At 34.6% G+C, this 18,446-nt stretch overlaps 1 protein-coding gene across 10 annotated transcripts in view; it reads right to left on the bottom strand.

Annotated features, from left to right (window-relative positions):
- ADGRL2 (adhesion G protein-coupled receptor L2) overlaps positions 1 to 18,446 on the bottom strand; it is a 188,177-nt gene that overhangs the window by 74,880 nt on the left and 94,851 nt on the right. For all 10 annotated transcript variants that reach the window (XM_042997664.1, XM_042997663.1, XM_042997666.1 and 7 more), the window contains exon 3: positions 9,287 to 9,500. In XM_042997664.1, the coding sequence (XP_042853598.1) occupies positions 9,287 to 9,500 (214 nt within the window). The remainder of the gene's footprint in view (positions 1 to 9,286; positions 9,501 to 18,446) is intronic.

Below are 18,446 nucleotides of genomic sequence, written 5' to 3'. Positions count from 1 at the left end.
CTAGTAGTATGCCATCAAGGAGCAGCTACATACTAAAAAGAAGTCACACTTAGGTACAAAACAAAACTCAAATGGGTATTTGAAACTAGTCTTATGTAAGCAGATACAGTGTGCTTTCAGTTATTTAACACTGATTATCTAGTACATTTAGGTAATATAAGTCTAAATTGGACTTTGTTTCTGTCAGTTAACACAATTAATGTTTAAGTTGACTTTGTAAATAGAAACCAGTATTATAGTGTGAAGCAGGGTATGTTCTAAGTGAGAAAAAACTACAAGGTAGATGACAATATATGTACTATTAAAATATCACTGTAATCTCATCCGAAATAGCTTTCAAATAAGAAAGCTGGAGTAAATGATACTCAAGGTTATGAAAGGGATTATGAACAGAGTATTTACAATAATATTAAAATCTGTATGTCAAATCAATGTTTACATTTGCTTTTCTTTCTTCACCTCTCCACTTTGGTTTCAAAAATAAAGATAACTTCTAAAAATAAAAACCAGGGGTGCCTGGGTGGCTCATTTGGTTAAGCGTCCCACTCTTGGTTTCGGCTCAGGTCATGATCTCATGGTCGTGAGTTCAAGTCCCAAGTCAGTCTGTCCCACCCCTGCTTGTGCTCTCTCTCTCTGAAAATAAATAAATAAACTTAAAAAAATAATAAAAATAATAACTGAACCAAAATCACTAGAGTTGAAATGAGATAGGTTTTTCCTTTTAAAAATCTAACTTCTCCTTCCCTCATCCGCCCAGTATCTCTCCAAAACCAAAATCAAATTCAGACTTTTAAGGTATTATTCAAACCTCTTAATTCTTAGGAAACACTGAAGATCAGTAATGTTTTGTTCATAGGGAAAATCGTCCTAGCTTCCTTGACCAAAAGACATATTATAAAAGGTTAACAACCCACATATTAACCGTAAGTACCAGAGAAAACTGTTAATTCACACTTATTCTCTTAGTACTCATTATCTAGTAGAATTGTTTACTAATTTTCATTTTAAAAGGAGAAACAGAGAACCCTGTAGAGCAGAATCTTTGATGTGACACTGTTTCTTTCTTCTACATTTGATAACCAGGGTTGTAAGGGATATTTATTTGTCTTCTAAGCCATTTTACAATTTATTAGTCTTTCTTGCATAGTAAATGTGAATGTTTAATATGTTTCATGTTTATTACTGCCACTAGTCTCCTCTTCCTATAATGAATGCTTTGGTTTAAATGCCCATCGGTAAGTGACATGCAAAGTATGTGTCCAATTAGATATACCAATTAGAGCTTTAATGGTTATTTATTACTATACTCAGGTTCAAGAGTCTATACTAGTAACCTCCCAATCCTTGGCCAAAGAGAGGTGTTTGTGATTCCATTAGCTGTCTTAAAACAACTCGGCCAAAAGTGAAGAATTCGTGGAAATCCATCACCTAACAGAAAATAACTTAAGTATAATGCACACAGATGATGAGTTAGTAGCATCTGAGTTATTCATTTTTCCCCAGATACATTTCATCTTAATGGACAAAAGGCTGATAAATCTGACACCACAGATAGATAAAAGCACTTGGGATAAGCAGCATAAAGGTAAGAATATAGTTCTTCAGAAATGGCAGGCTTAAATTCTATGAGAATGAATACGTTCAATGAATAAACAGACTAAGCAAAAGTATCCCTGACCAGTAAGTATTTACAATAATGCAAGAATAAAATACACGAACCCCCAAAATTATAAAATTATAAATTATAAAATTAAAATTATAAATTATAAAATATCAAATTAGGTGAAAAAGCAGATTTGGCTAATTTTTTTTCTTCTAAAAAAGTGCCGTTAATAAGGATGGGATATGAATATCTTAGAAAAACAGGTTTTAAGTATATTGTTACCTGTAAAGAGAGATCAGGAGCTAAAAAAAATAATTAAATAAACTCTTTCTATAAGAAAGCTCTGACTTGGATACAAAGCTTCTTTATGAAGACCGAATGATCAATATAAAAGTTGAGAGGGCGGTATGTCAAGGAGAGGATATCCACACTGAAATCTATAATCATGAAGTCTGCCAGAGGACACTAGCAGAATTGTGACTGCATTTTGGTGGATTTTCTTGGTAAATTCTGAGAAGCTTCCAATATTCATCAGTTGTCATAGGAAGGTTTTGTATGACTATGTGCATATATCTTTTAAATATTTTATACACAATATCTTATCAGTATAGTTGAAAATAACAGAAGTGGATTTTTAAAGTCTAGCTAGCAGAATTAATGGGATTAGTTATTAATTATTATTTAATAATAAATTTTCATGTCATGAAGATATTAATGAGATTCTAGGTATTAAACGAATTGAAGTTTCAGCCCTTATAGCAAATAATTCAACCTTTTAAAGTGAAAAAGGCATATCATGTTGCCACTTCTCAAGGATATTTTTTAAATCAGTGAGGAGAATATATGTGCTGTCGTGTAAACAAAATGTACTGAATGCAATGACAGTTGATTCCGGATGTAAAGAAACAGAGCCAAAATATGATGAGTCCCAAGTTCCTCAGCAGTCTAACAATGTTATTCAATAACTCTTTTAAACAATCACGTATGTCCCCACCACCCACCCCCAAAGAAAGTCTATGTGCCTTGACTAGTAGTAAGAATGAAAGGTGGAAAGGCAGAGGGAGAGATCCTCATGCTTACTCCTAACTAAGGCAGGCATGGTCCTTTCCATGGAGTCTTACTTCTAACGGCACGCTGTGAATACGCACTAAATTTCCAGACTCACTCTACATCTGCTGTAATGTAATGAGTCATGGAAAAGAAACTGTCACCACTTGAGCTGCTGTTGGGTTGACATGTTAAGTAAAACGTGATTATGCTTGTAAAGAGTTGGGTGGGACACTGATAGGTTGACAAAAGAGAAATTCAAGGATGGAAAAGTAACTGAATGGGATGTAGGACAGGAACAAATTGATCTGGTTCCTATATATTTGAGCTTACTTCCATCATCCCAACCCTTGTTGGAAAAGATCTAGGCTCTGAAATAAGTTTTGTCACCTACTGACTTAGCTTAATTTGATGAAACTGTACCCAAGTTCTAGAAGCTAGATTTTTTTTTTCCTTTTAAGACATAAGTCCCTGAATAGTGTACTTACTTTATAAATCTAGGCCATGTATTTATTCATTGTTGGTTCTGTGACTAGGGAAATACTTAATTCTTCTGGTCTAGGCAAGACTGAATTCTATTTTCTTGATATCTATTCTGAAACTCTATCATGAAAAGCCTAAATGTTCTTTTATTTGGGCTATCTAGACAGAACAAAACCTTCAATATCAACAAGGAAAAAAGTGTACATCTTTTATACTTCACTATTATTTTACTATTACGACCGCTATTAACTTTACTATTGGCTTTATGAGACATTATCTTTCTGTGCCTGTCCTGGTTTCCTTGATGGCAACTTTACCTCTGTCCCTTATATTCAGGTGTTCTCTAGAGTTTTTGCATGCTCAAACTACATAATGTCTGTAAATGATATCACCTATTCACCAGCAAATTTAACTTTACATTAATGTTGCTTCATCTATATGTTCCTTCACCACTCTTGTGAGCACCAAATCTATATAAGCAATCGCTTGCTGAACCATTTATTTATAGGCAAACCCGTTCCCAAATAAACTGATATGAGTAGTATAACTACCAAAAATACACTGAATTTTATTTAATAACCGTGCACTCTTTTTCTCTCAAAATAAATAAACTTTAAAAAAAACCCAGAAACGTAACATAGTTTTGCTATGAGGTTCTAGCCAGTTGCTATCTATATGTGGGCTAAAATTTTGGCCAGAAGCTTTAAAGGAACAAGCTAGTTCTCCACTTGTAGGACAGTCCTTTTTTGTCTTAGTCAATTTCAATACAAAAACAGCTTATTTTCGAGTCAATGGCAAAAATATACCTTTCCTACCATAGGGAAAACCTGAGGCATGTATTCTATCTTGAGAGGAATACATTATTACTTTTAGAACCTCTTTGTATTTATTGACAGAAGAACACTGGTGCATATCTGCTAGTATGAATTAACTCTGTAACTCATACTCTACATGTAAAACCTCACCTACCCATGCATGTTACCCTAACATTAAATATTGGGGGAGGGGAGTGGGAAGTACACATTTACTTTCAGATCTCTAAACCAAAGTGCTACAAAACTTAAGGGGATATTATAAAGCATAGCGAACGACAGCAATCTACCTTAATCAGAATGGTCAGGCTCTCAGAGAGAAGAACTTGAACAAAGGGATAGTCATAAATGACACTACAAGAGGATCTCAGATACAATTTAGCACATCACTTTAAGACACTAACTAGATTGTCCCTAAGTGCTGCAAAAACCCGACATTGTTAGCAAACTCTAATTTACTTATTCATCAAATACTTTAGAGTTGTAGTAAGGTTTTTTTTTTGTTTCTTTTTTGCTTTAATGAAATCAAAGTGCTAAAACTATTGCACATTTTTTACTCTTTAAAAAAATTTTTTTTAAGTTTATTTATTTATTTTGAGATGGGTGGGAGTAGGGGCAGAAAGAGAGGAGAGAGACAGAATCCCGAGCAGACTCTACACTGTCAGTGCAAAGCCCAGTGTGGGGCTCGAACCTACGAACAACGAAATCATGATCTGAGCCAATATCAAGAGTCAGATGCTTAACCTACTGAGCCACCGAGGCACCCCTTGCACATTTTTTTTAAGGAACCTCACTATATTATCTTCAAAGAGTGCTAAAAATACTCTCTCTAATGGTGATTATTTTATAGAGTATTAAAATCATTTTAGGGAAGAAGTTCTTTTCTCACTTTTTAGGGTGAGCCATTTGGTGTACTTATAAGACAAGTGTACTATCACTTTCTGACAGAGCCTTGGTTTCACACTTTTAAATGAACAGGAAATAGAAAATGAAGAATCAGTAACAATTATTAATACTTTACCACCACCACAGTCAGAATTACAAGTGTATTTATTTACTTGATTCTTAACTGTTGAAGTGATGACAGTAAGGAAAGGGGACAAACATATATTAATGGTATTGATAATTGTGTTTATCTCCATCACAGTGTTTTAGAAATTCAATAGAAAACATCAAGTGCTTTTATTTGAGCTTTCAAAAGAGAAGTTTTTTTCTTAAAGCCAAAAAAATGCCTTTTCCTACATTATTGAATATCACATTTTCTGACAATTATAAATAGATAATTTGCCAAATTATTAGGAGTATGGTAAAAATAAATCTTACTTCATTTGTGAATACTGAAAATTATTTTTCAATTAAAAAAAAACAGGGATATACTTAAATAAAATGGGCTGCCTGTCTGGAGCATGAGACTCTGCTCTTGGGGCCAAGAGTTCAAACCCTACACTTACTTAAAAAATAAGATATTCAATAATTATTCATTAATAATTCAGCTGCAAAAATATTATCTACATATTTTCTTCCAGCTATTTTAAACTATGTACCAGTCAAATATGGCAGACTTCCTTAAAGGTTTATATTCTGACACTCATAGACTGGAACTCTTATAAGCTACCACTATGAAACTCATTTTAAGTCCTCTTAATATTGTCTTCATTGTCACTAAACTGTTCTTGTTTAAAAAAATTTTTTAATGTTTATTTTTGAGAGAGAGAGAGAGAGCAGGGGAAGGGCAGAGAGAGAGAGGGACAGAGAGAGCAGGGGAGGGACAGAAAGAGGGGGAGACACAGAATCTGAAGTAGGCTCCAGGCTCTGAGCTGTCAGCACAGAGCCCGAGGTGGGGCTTGAACTCAGGAGCCATGAGATCATGACCTGAGCTGAAGTCAGACGCTCAACCGACTGAGCCACCCAGGCGCCCCCAAAAGTGTTCTTGTTTAAATTGTCATTGTGCTGACTAAATAATTATAAGCTACCAGCATAATACAATTTAAAAATGGGGTTTCTACAGCTAGTTTTGGAATTAACACCTTATTTGCATTAAAACATCACAACTGGATATTTTGATAACAAGGCTACAGAGAGTAAGTCTATGCTTTCACTGAACTTAAATACCCCAAAACTCTGGTGCCTTTTAAAAGTATTATTGGGGCTCCTGGGTGGCTCAGTCAGTTAAGTGTCTGACTCTTGGTTTCAGCTCTATTATAACTTGCAGTTCGTGGGTTCAAGCCCACCATCAGCCCCATGCTGACAGTGTGGAGACTGGAATTCTCTCTCTCCCCCCTCTCTCTCTGTCCCTCCTCTGCTCACTCTATCAAAATAAGTAAATAAAAACTTAAAAGAATTATAAAAAATGCAGCCCTGGTTTTATAACATCATGAAACAATGAAAATAACTTGCTATATTATCTTGTACATTTCCTACAATAGGTAATTATATTTAATAGATATAAATGTGGTAAGACATATATCTTGTTGGATACTGAATTATGTGTTTAAATGTATAAATCCACAAAGATAAGTGACCGCCAATGTATAATTCTTAAGGCCAGCTTTTTCAGACCCTCTCTTTGTACCAACTCCACTGCTTTTTTGCCTGTCAATTTTGTAAAATCATGTAATTTTATGTAATAAGTCTTTACTTCCCATTTCTCTCTGGCCTACTTCTAGATGTTCATCTAATATCATTAAACAGTTCAATAATATAAAGAATGGATAAACAGTCAATTATTAGTGGCTGCCTTTATTGTCTTTCTAGCATGGGCAGTTCCCAACTTTTGATACAGTATGTGTAAACTGTTGTGTTACAATTTTAGGGGAGTACAGAATCCATTCTTCCAAAGAAGGTAAGTTATGTTTTGATTCAAAATACTACATAATCCATAATGAAATTTGTTTTAAATTTAAAAAACCTTTCTCAAATGCCATTTATGCAAATAAGATTTTGTGTTAAGTTTTTAATAACAACACTTTAAGAACTAAAAATAGAAACTTTTAAAAAAAGATTTTACGTATTTTTTTAAGTAATCTCTACACCCAATGTGGAGCTCAAAGTCACAGTCCTGAGATCAAGAGTCCCATGCTCTACTGACTGAGCCAGTCAGGCACCCCAAAAATAAAAAATATTTTGATGGAAATCTATCAAAAGTATTGTATATGTTCTCTGGTTTCTTAAAAAGCATCTTGATCAGCATTAACATTAAAGAAAAACTACTCATAATGTGCTATCAATAAAAAAATATGCGAATACATAGTCTCTGTGAAATCAGAGATTTTACAGCAATTTGTACCCATCTTACTATGGCATGGATTTTTTGTTAAATGGTTTTTTCATTTTTTTCTTCATCATCTCTTACCACCCCTTGATATTTTCATTTTCCCTACACTGACCAGACCCCAGTCTAGAAAATTTGCTATTCTATCTACTTTAAGGTAGACTAATAAATAAGCCAGAAAACGAGACAGAATATTGAGTCCAGAGTGGGGAAAGAAGCAGGAGAAGAGGGTGAAAGCTTTGAATAGAAAGATGAAGGGTTTTCCTAGTAAACAAAACACAAAAGCAATAATGTATAATAAACTCTATGATACTGAAATGTTCCTTCAGAGAGTCTCTATGTTCCAAATAACTAGAATTGCTGGATACTATTGTACTAGTTTGGCCATAACTAACCACAATTTTAATATTTTATATGTAAGAGAATTTTAATTAAGATGCCAAGTGTAGCAAAAGTGAGGTAAAAAAAAAAGAGAGAGACCAGGAGTTATGTGCTGTGTGTTAAGGCAGAGGAAAGGCAATAACTATTGTCAGCAGTGTTTTGGTATTCTATCTAGAGATAGGCAGGCAATTATCCTGTGAAGAGGTATCATTTATATATTTTAAACTTTATAAAACGCTTTCCAACACATCATTTTTAAAACACAATATTAACCAATGAGATATATATATGAAGGGGGGTAGAGAGAGAGAAAGAGAGAAAGCCCAGTCTATGCTTTCTTAACTTGAATCTGCTGTATTTTGTTTGTTTTTTAAAGCTAAGGATCAAGAGAATGAGAAGATAAACCACAGACTGACAGTAAATATTTGCAAAAGCCCTATCTGATTAAGAATTGTTACCTAAAATGTATAAAGAACTCTTAAAAACAATAAGAAAATGAACGGGGTGTCTGGGTGGCTCAGTTGGTTAAGCGTCCAACTCTCGATTTTGGTTCAGGTCATGATCTCACAGTTGTGAGATGAACCCCACATCAGTCTCTATGCTGGGCCTGGGACCTGCTTAAGATTCTCTCTCTCCTCCCTCTTTCCCTCCCCTGCTCACTCTCTCGTGCACCCTGTCTCTCAGAAAAAAAAAAAAAAAAAAAGAACAACCCAATTGGAAAATGAGCAAAACACCTGAACAACACCTCACCAATAAAGACAAACAGAAAATATGTAAGCATAGTAAAAGATGTTCAATATGAAATGTCATTAGGGAAATGTAAATCAAAACTATGAGATATCACTATACACCTATTACAATGGCAAAACTACTTTGCCTGATACCACAATGGTGGACATGTGCCATCATAAATTTGCCAAAAGCCATAGAATACACCACACCAAGAATAAACCCCAATGTGAAGTATAAACTTTGGGTGATAATGAGGTGTCAGTGTGGGTTCATCTATTATAACAAATGGACCACTGTGATGCAAGATGTTGATAACTGGGGAGGTTGTGCCTGTGTAGCAATGGGACATAGTAACTCTCTGTACTTTCTCTGCCCATTTTTGCTGTAAAAAATATTAATTAAAAAATTAAAGACCTGGGGCACCTGGGTGTCTCAGTCAGTTAAGCATCCCACTCTTAATTTCTGCTCAGGTCGTGATCTCATGTTTCGTGAGATCGAGCCCCGAGTCACGCTCTGTGTTGGAATTCTCTTTTTCTCCATCACTCCCTGCCTCTCCCCGACTTGTGGGTGTGTATACTCGCTCTCTTTCTCTCTCACACAATAAATAAATAAACTTAAAAAAAATTAAAGACCAACTATTGCCAAAGACCCAGTTAAACATTCTTGTTAAAAAATATTTCAAAACTCTACAGGCCCAAAAAACAAAATTACATTTGAAATATTCTTTTCTCTGTATCTTATGATATATAAAAATCAAAAGATGCATATGCATATTCTTTCTGTTAAGTTAGGCTATATAAAAATGATACAGAGATTTAAATGTTGAAAGCTTAAAAGTAGAAATCAACAGTAGTAGGTAAAACCCTCACTCAGTTTAATAAATGGGCTGAGAACGGACTCTATTCATCTACTTTGGATGCAGTAGCTAAAACGGGATAATAACATGGAAGCATCTACCTTTGAGTCATAATTTTGAAGGCATCTGGGAGGTAGCAATCTGTATTCTCCATCTGAAATGGGTCAGCATCACAAATCTTGTCATCTGTCCGACCATAGTTAGCGCTCTCAATCATGATCACATCGCTGCCTGGACATCGCAGATCTATAGAATAACCTTCACAGGATAATTCTCGCCTAACTAACCCGAATGGTAAAGCTGCTCTGCTGAAACCTTAAAAGTGAAAAAAAGAAAGAAAGAAAATTAAAATTAAGACATGTATGAAATAAATTATTTTAATAAGGCATTTTCAAGTAATATGATTCATGTCTATATTCAAGAGATGTCACCAAAAGTATGTTTAAGTCATCCATATATTTATTAAATAACTCCTTGATTCTTTACTATATGTCAAGAATTTTTTAGTTTTTTTAATATGTATCTTTGGCTGGACTCTTCACCTGTATAATAAAATTTAAATTACTCTAGCAAATACTATCTGTATAATCTATTCACGTATAATCTATTCACAATAAGAAACTAAGTGGCTCTTTTTGAGTAAATCCAAAGAAAAAGGACAAATTTAATCGATGGACTTATAAATGACAAATTTTACAAATAGAGAATGTAACACCTAATCAAGAAACAATCTTCATTTAGGCAGTGGAATATAAGCTCTGATATACACTGACTTCACTTTCTCATTTAATGTAGACATATTCATTGCTGTTAGCATTATCTTAAAAAATATTTGTCTTAGCAGTCCCCCCCCACCCAGAAAAAAACTAAGATGCTATGATAGTAATACACTTATGGTACAATAACTGATTTAGATTTATAGACACTTTATTTAAAACTGGTATAAATGGAAGCACGCAGCAGTGGGCCAGCGCTGCTCCAATCTAGTCCGACAAGCTGAAATAACCCGGGAAGGGCAAAATTTATCTAAGATTCACTTTTGTCGCTACAGAACAGAGATGAAACATGTATGATGTTACTTTTCCTACCTGTGTGACTCTAAAATGAGATAATGTACATAATACTGCTCAATAATTAAAAGTGCTATATGAATTCAAGTGTGGTGTATTAGGAAGAGTGCAGAAAACGACCGTTCGTAAGTGCTGAAAAAAAGATTCCCAGATGGAATAAAAAAATGAGAATTTTAAGTTTTCAGCCACTGGCCCCATGAAGTAGTAACACAGCCTAGGACAAAGGGTAAACACACAGAAAGAAAGCCAAGAACAGCTGGGAGGAGCTATGTGAGCAAGAGGTCCACCTTCACGGTTGGGTGTTCTACCTATGGGTTAGCTACCATTCTCAAAAACTTCAACGCGGCCTCAAGTTTTTTAATTCAATTCTCTAACCTGTCACCATCTCGCACATTACTCTTACAAAAGACTAGCACTAATTTCAGTATTTTTTTTCCTTCTCTCTATCCTTTTAATTAATTACTCTGCATCACATAAACTATCCCCTATATGCCTTTTTATAGGGGAAAAAAAGCACCCTAACATTCAGAACTAAACAGTTCCAAGTTATAAACTTCAAGTTGAAAAACTGGGTCATGTCCAGGTCAATGCAATGCCAAAACCTGTTCTCTTTAATGTTATTGTGCAATGCCTTTCACTAATTCAATGTAATAAAATCACCTGGTAAAACATGCACCTTCTTTCTAACACTCAAACAGTCCTCCAGAAGGGTGACTGGGTTACACTTTGATATGACTTAAAAATCACCAATTCTCAGACTTGGCTAAGCTCTCAGTTCTACTGAGAAAACTGAAGGTGTAACTGGAATGAAGAGAGCAGAAAAAGGCATAATTTAGAGCATAGAAGTCTTCAGAGGATTGCTCCACACCCCAAACATCGGAGGTTTTCACTAAGAGAGGGTTTATGGTCTTATGAGGTTATTACAAGTATGTGGGAGGCACACCAGCAATGAAGAAGGAATACAGAAATGGAGCTGGACAAATGTCAAGACAGACAGTAAACAGGCCGACCTCTCAAAGTTTATTTGCGAAAGTTCATAAGTAAATAAACTTTTACACGTATTATTGCTTCTTCTGTTTCCTGATACTGTACCATACTGCCCATACAAATAATTCAGTTTAAACTAATATTGTTATATTTGTTTTGATTGAAAAGATGCTTTAGAGCTTCATTTCAATAGCAAAAGCTGTGGAAATTTTTAATGGAAATTCAAACAAGCATCATAAAAAATTTGAAGTGCAGACTATTTTAAAGGCAGAGATACTTTGCAATTATAATTCCTTAATAAATGAGAATAAATTTATATTATTAGAAAATATTATGAATGTTACAACACATTATTAGAAGACTGGCTTGGAGCCATATTTCACAACTTTCACTACTTGTCAAAAATATAGGATATTATGAAGCACTGTGGTTTTTAAATTAAGCCCTTAATTTTTGTCGTTGTTGGTATCTGCAGGATTACAGTTATGGTTCTAAGTGAATTTCCCCTGCCTTTGAAAGATATTTAAGAAGTTGTGTCCTTGAGTGTCCTGCTGTTTTGGTAATTCGGAGAGGATTTTTAATCCTTAGGTACAATCATCCAAACAGGTAAAGTAAGAAAAAAGAAAAGGAAAAAGAGACGAAAATCAACACATTTTAATAATTTAGATTTCTAACATAGAATCTTCTGGAGAAGAGAGATCATGGTACTTACACTTTCAATGCACAGAACTGAATGAGTTCTTAACAGTGAATATTGCTTTATTCAATGCTACAGTGTCTATGGTTTTGCATCGTACGTGTTCTCCTTTATAAAGTCTTGCTCTTTCCCGTTTCCATTGAACTTTATACACATCTTTACTAAAGTACTTATTATTACCCCATGATACTATGCATATTCATTTTTTAATTTATATCTTCCTTGCTAACTATGATGATAGAGTTCTTAGTTATAATTCCAATGCCTAGGTGGGTACAAGATACATAATTCCAGTAAGTATTTGTTGAACCAAGGCTAAATCGACTAGTGTTTTTTAAAACCACATAGAATTGAATTTTTTGTGTGTCATATCTATTTTCCTTTGATAATGAAAATAAAAATAGTAAACATTAAGAAATAGATAAACCATTTACAATTAATGAAAATGATGTGTCATCCTCAAAAAAAGAAAAATATTTATATTTTGCCAATTTATTATTTTCTAGGTCCTACTGGGGTTCATTAGTGTTTCTCACAAAGACAGATGAGTTACATGTTTATGAACTTTCGTGTTTTAAAGCCTATGTTTCCAATCAGAAATACAAAAATTCAAATAGGAAGACAGAAAAGTAAATCCCCGTAAAACTTTGGTTTGCAAGCGTAATTTGTTCCAGAAACATGCTGGTAATCCAAAGCACTTGCATATCAAAGTGAATTTCAAGAACCATTGGCTCAGTTGTGATCCTGTAACAGTCAGCAACATGTACTACTCTTATTGCAAGACATCGCTTGTTTATCAAGTTAAAGTTTATTGGAAATGCTTGCTCGCCTTACAGAACATTCACAGAACAAGTTACAAACCAAGGTTTTACTGTATTATAACAGTTAACATTTACACAGCAATTAATATGTTCTGACACTGTGTTAAATGCTTTATATGGATCACTTTTTTTGTTTTAAGCAACATCATCATCAGCAACAAAAAACAATGGAGTAGATTATTGTTATAAGAACAACTTTACAAAGTATGAAACTAACACATTAAATTCAGAGTCTCCAGGATTACTAAGGGTTCGAATGTAACACACACATGGTTGTCAGACTCCAGAGCCTGTGTTCTTATTAAAGGTCATGAATAGAAAAGTACCGTATGACTTTTCAAGCCCCCTAGTTGATAATAATTTTATAAGTTTTCATGCAATCTGAAATCCACCAATGAATGTTAGTCAACTTGACAGGAAACAACTACAGGAAATGTTCACAAAACATACACATGATGAAAATTATATTTTCGGAAATGTAGTGTTGTGTAAGACACATATACAAAGACAGCATAGTCTACACTGCTCAAATATGTACATATGGAAAGATTACTGAGTACTAAAGTGTGTCGTGGTCAGCCTTGTGAACTTGGCTAAGTCATTTTTCCTTTCCAGGTTTTAATTTCTTTTTCTGAAGAATCAAAGTTATTTAAAAGTTCACCAATTCACCAATCTGTGATTCTAAATAGTCAAGCTCCTTTTCATCAGGTAACACAGGATATTCTGACATTTTCAAGTGATCACTAAGTAATAAATTCCTTGTTCTATTTCTTTAAAATATAAACATACAGGAGAATGCAACTTGGATGTGTTGTGGCAGAGCCACGTGGATTATACAGTACTATCAAGATAATTATCAAAAGCATATGTGATGAACTAGGCAGGCAGTGTTCAGACAAATCACAGACAGACATCTTCCTAGATTAACTCTTTTAATCAAAGACAATGAAAGGGATAAAATAAACATGGGGCAATTATGGGATCAAAAGAAAAATTTGCATACTGTAAATTGCCGTGCTTCTTTGGCCACTTCACACTATTTCCCTGAAAACTTCAGGGGTTTTGGGTTCAACCTTTTCCACTCACAATGGTACTGCGAAGTTTGGAAAAGTCTAAAATACAACTGTTGCAATTAATATTAATTATTAAAATTCAAATTTTCACTAAGAAAATGTTACGAAAAGATGGAAAAGATGGTACAACTCTTATTTCTAAATACGTTTATTTATTCCCTTATTTATAACACGTTATAACGACTTGTTATATTGAATCATGGAAATAATCACAGGTATGGTCACTATTTCTTAACCACACTTTTTTCCTTTGTATCTGATGCAATTCTTAAGTGTTTCCAGTGGATATTTTAGGATATTTTTTTTTCAAAGTCACTTGCCAGGACTATATAATTGATTCCCAAACATGATTTTGTATCAGAGTCATCTGGTAAATGTTTTTAGAAAGATCTTCAAGCCCTAATCCAGACCTACTGATTCAGAATCTCTGGGTTCAGATAAAATTTGGTTTTTGGGGAGGAAATTGTTAATTTATTTGCAACACACTGATATAATAAGTAAGATGTGCCAAGAATTTCTCCAAGGCCTTTTTAAAATAGTTATTTCTCTATTGGGATCACATATTTATTAAGTCACTGCCATCATATTTCCTCTTAATTCTCTAATATAGTTGTAGTTTTATTTTCATCTTTGAACAGATTCATAATAGCCACTTTGAAATTTTTATCTGCTAAATCCAACATCTGGGCCCACATCACCAGTAGTTTCTACTGAATGCTTTTTCTCCTGAGTATGGGTCAATTTCCTTGTTTCTCTGCATATCTTATACATTTTTTGTTATTGGAAAGTAGACGTTTTAAATAATATTCCGCTAACAACTGCATACCCAGATTTCTTTCCCCTGAGAATTGCTGCTATTGTGATATTTTCTTTTTAGTATCTTGACGGGATTTAATCTACAGAATCTGCCTCCCCCAGAGTGTATGCTGCTGCTCTGCTCACTGTTCTTGTTTTAATTCTCATTTTTATTTTCTAGTCTGGCTTCCTAGGGATCACTCCTGTCTCTGCATAGCTTAGTGATCAGCCAATGACTGGGAAGAGACGTGGCACAAACAGTATGAACCCATAAGAAGGCCTCCACCCTCTGCTGATTGAGCTGCCTGTGTGTTAGGGAGAGTGTTCAAAGTTCATCAGACAGTTTTCAAGTCAGCCCTGGTTATTTACTTTCTGTTAACTTCTCTCACGTCTCTTCAGCACCTGTGTGTAGCTTCCCACTTAGTCAAGAATGCATAGAGAACTTTGGTTTTTTCATTTCAAAGATGTCCTGATTTTGTTTCAGACTGGCCTCCAGTCTCCCCAACAGGGACCACAACCTCGGGCTGCAGAGCTGGGAGTCTTTCCCATCTGTTTACCACAGTGTTTACTACTTTCATTGGCAACACGGCTAGGCGCGGGTTTCCATCCTCCACTCCAAATCAAGCCAATTCTCTCTGGCAGCACTCACTGCACTTCAAGGCCAGCCCTGCCCTAATGAAACCACCACACAGACTTAGCTAAGGAGTGGAGGGTGGAGGGTAGGAGCAGCCCCAGGCTAGAAGGCTTTGAACTTCCACTGCTTATACCAGAAATTCTAGTTTTTCATAAATAAATGCTTCCTAATTTCTCATTTGGCTCTGGTTAATTTCCAGAGCCCTCAATAGTTGTTCACAATTTTGTTCAGTTTTACACCTGTTTTGGGAGAGGATTTGCTTGCTACCCTCTTTACCCAGAAATCCTATCTCCAGAAATTCTTCTAAGGACTTTAGAAATATTTACTGACTAAAATCTTCAAGAAAACCCAAAAAACAAAAACACACTGAGACATTTTATAAAGGAGGAAACTGAGACACCAAAAAGTTACTTTTTCTATGATCATACCATCCACTACGAATGAAATCAAGTTTTGACATACGTTAATGCAGCTCCCAGGTTCATATTCAAGTGTTACTTTAATGCCTCTTCAAATGATAATAACAATTAGCAGCAGGTCTGCAGACCCCTGTTGCAGGGGGGCATAGTTAGTAGCGTGTACTGGGTGCTTTCTAGGCTTAGGGGAAGAAGATCAAGAAAGGAAATCGCGTGTCTGTTTGTCAAGCTTTCAATGAAACTGTTCAATCAACATAATCAACACAAAGAAATTCCCCAAATTAAAGTCCTTTAATCACACTATTCCTATGACATTTATTCTAAGTTGTATTTTCAATCTATTTCTATTTCAACAAAGCGGGGGGGGGGGGTGAAGCATCCCAACAAGCAAAGTGTAATCCAATCCATCTTGCAACCCTGACAATCGAAGAAAAAACTTGTGGGAGGCCCTGTGAGCAAAAAAAAAAAATCAATATTGTAGCTTTGTGCTGTGCAAATGTGAATACCGCCCAATAGCGGTGCTTAGGGTAAAATGAACTGTTTTGCTCCATTTTCTCCACTCTGAACAAATGATTTTGAAAAGACAGGTTTTTTTCCCCCCAAGCTATAAAATGTCAAGCAATAACTCTCTGCGCTTTAGGCTAGTGATTGGAATAAATACCTCCCGGCAACAGGTGCAGTGACTTAGGACTGAAATCATTCACATTCAGTGGGTAACTCCTAATAAACAGATGCACTGCTATCAGATGGGAATTTGTACTGCCAGAATTAGAATTGTTACTGGATTCTGCATCATCTGAGCATTTTTGCGAGAATATATACTACTCTGCATATGCAAATACACTCTGGTCCATCAGCTTATATTTCTCATAAACGTTAGGCACTTGATTATGAACACTTGGCTTTTCTAACATTGTCTCCATTCAGCCTGCTCTTTATACATACGGCTGTAAAATCATACATTCCTATAAAAGTCTTCTTATTAAGCTGTAATATAAAAACATCAACTTTTCTGGTACTGTTTTTCTTAATTACTTTGAACTAAACCCTGTCATGGACACTACTGCTCATGTGGTCCAGGGTCCCAGTAAGCACCATGCCTTCTGATTATCAGGGACCTCGATGGGACTGAGGCTGTGACTTCAAGCTCTACTCAAACATTAACTCAAGCCACAGTCTACTACGAGTGCTGGCATATTGAAATCTGATTTATTTCTGTTTATATATGCTAATGAGATTTTTTTCCTAAAATGGAAATGAGAAAAATACTTAATGAAGAGGGACATGATTTCAACCAGGCTGAACTACAGCTTATAAGCTTCCAGAAAACTTTTTTCATTTCATTTTAGCTTAGATGAAAACATTAAAATTAAGTCAAAAAGATAAATTATTTCACTAATAACATTTTCCTTTCTCTCTGAAAACTCATGAGGTCATTAAAACAAAATTGTAAAACTCAAAAACTATCAAACTTTTCTTGGTCGGGACACCTAGCTATCTCAGTCAGTAAAGGTCAGTAAACCCTGAGACCTTTGATCTCAGGGTTGTAAGTTCAAGCTGACGTTGGGCACACAGTTCACTTTAAAAATAAATAAATAAATGAGATTTAAAACCTTGTCGACAGAAAGGCAGTGTGTCAAAAACTCATTTCATTAACTTTACAGAATGTCGCACTCTATTGTTTTATTCTATTAGTTCATTTAAGAAATAATTTTATCAAAAACGAAAGAAGTAATTTTATCAATCAACTCCTAAAACATCTAATAACATCTAATATTGGTACGTTCACTAAAATATAATTGTTTTGGGGTGCCTGGATGGCTCAGTGGGTTGAGCGTCTGACTTCAATTCAGCTAAGGTCATGATCTCACGATTTGTGAGTTCAAGCCCCACACCGGGCTTGTTGCTGTAGGTACAGAGCCTGGAGCTTGCTTCAGATCCTCTGTCCCCCTTTCTCTCTGCCCCTTCCCTGCTCACACTCTCTCAAAAATAAATAAACATTACATATATATATTATATATGCATACATATAATATATATAAATATAATATATATAACATAGATATATATACACATATGTATATACATATATAAACATAACCTATCAGTCTTATGTGAGGAACCTAAAACTATGCCATGCAGAGAGTAAAAACAAACAAAAACTACTTTCACCTTTGAACTTGTTTTCATGCCAAGAATAAAGCAAATAAGGCAATGCAATGTCATTTTCTAGCATAAGCACACTGGCCTTGAAAATGTAGCAATTTTTGTGTAAGTAAACTTAGCATGAAACACAGATCTAATCCTTACAGAAATACCAAGTTCTTTTTTGTAAAAGAAAGTGTTCAAGTAATTTAAGACCATGAAACTACAAAATAATCATCTCACCATTTATGAATGATATGCCTTAGATTCTTGTGTCATTCTTGGCTTACAGGATGTGGGGTTTTTTTTTTGTTTGTTTGCTTTTAATTTTGAATAAATTTTAAATTATGAAGCATTTCAAACAAAAAAAATTAAGAAGAATATTTACAGTTTTCTTATTTATATACAAAAAACTATGATTTACATTGGAGTACAAACAAAAAATCCTAACAAATAAATGCAAGATGAAAAAACACTACCCAATTAAATCCAATTATACAAACAACCAAAGGGAAAAATAACTTATCTTTGAGGCTTGCTAACAGTAGGAAAATTCTGGACACTTTGTACACTCAAAGGTAAAAGTACCTTCCTAATGCCATCAGCTATTAGGTTAAATTATT

The sequence above is a fragment of the Panthera tigris genome, chromosome C1, assembly GCF_018350195.1.
Source record: "Panthera tigris isolate Pti1 chromosome C1, P.tigris_Pti1_mat1.1, whole genome shotgun sequence".
In the NCBI taxonomy this organism is placed as follows: domain Eukaryota; kingdom Metazoa; phylum Chordata; class Mammalia; order Carnivora; family Felidae; genus Panthera; species Panthera tigris.
This window is presented reverse-complemented; position numbering and strand designations above follow the sequence as displayed.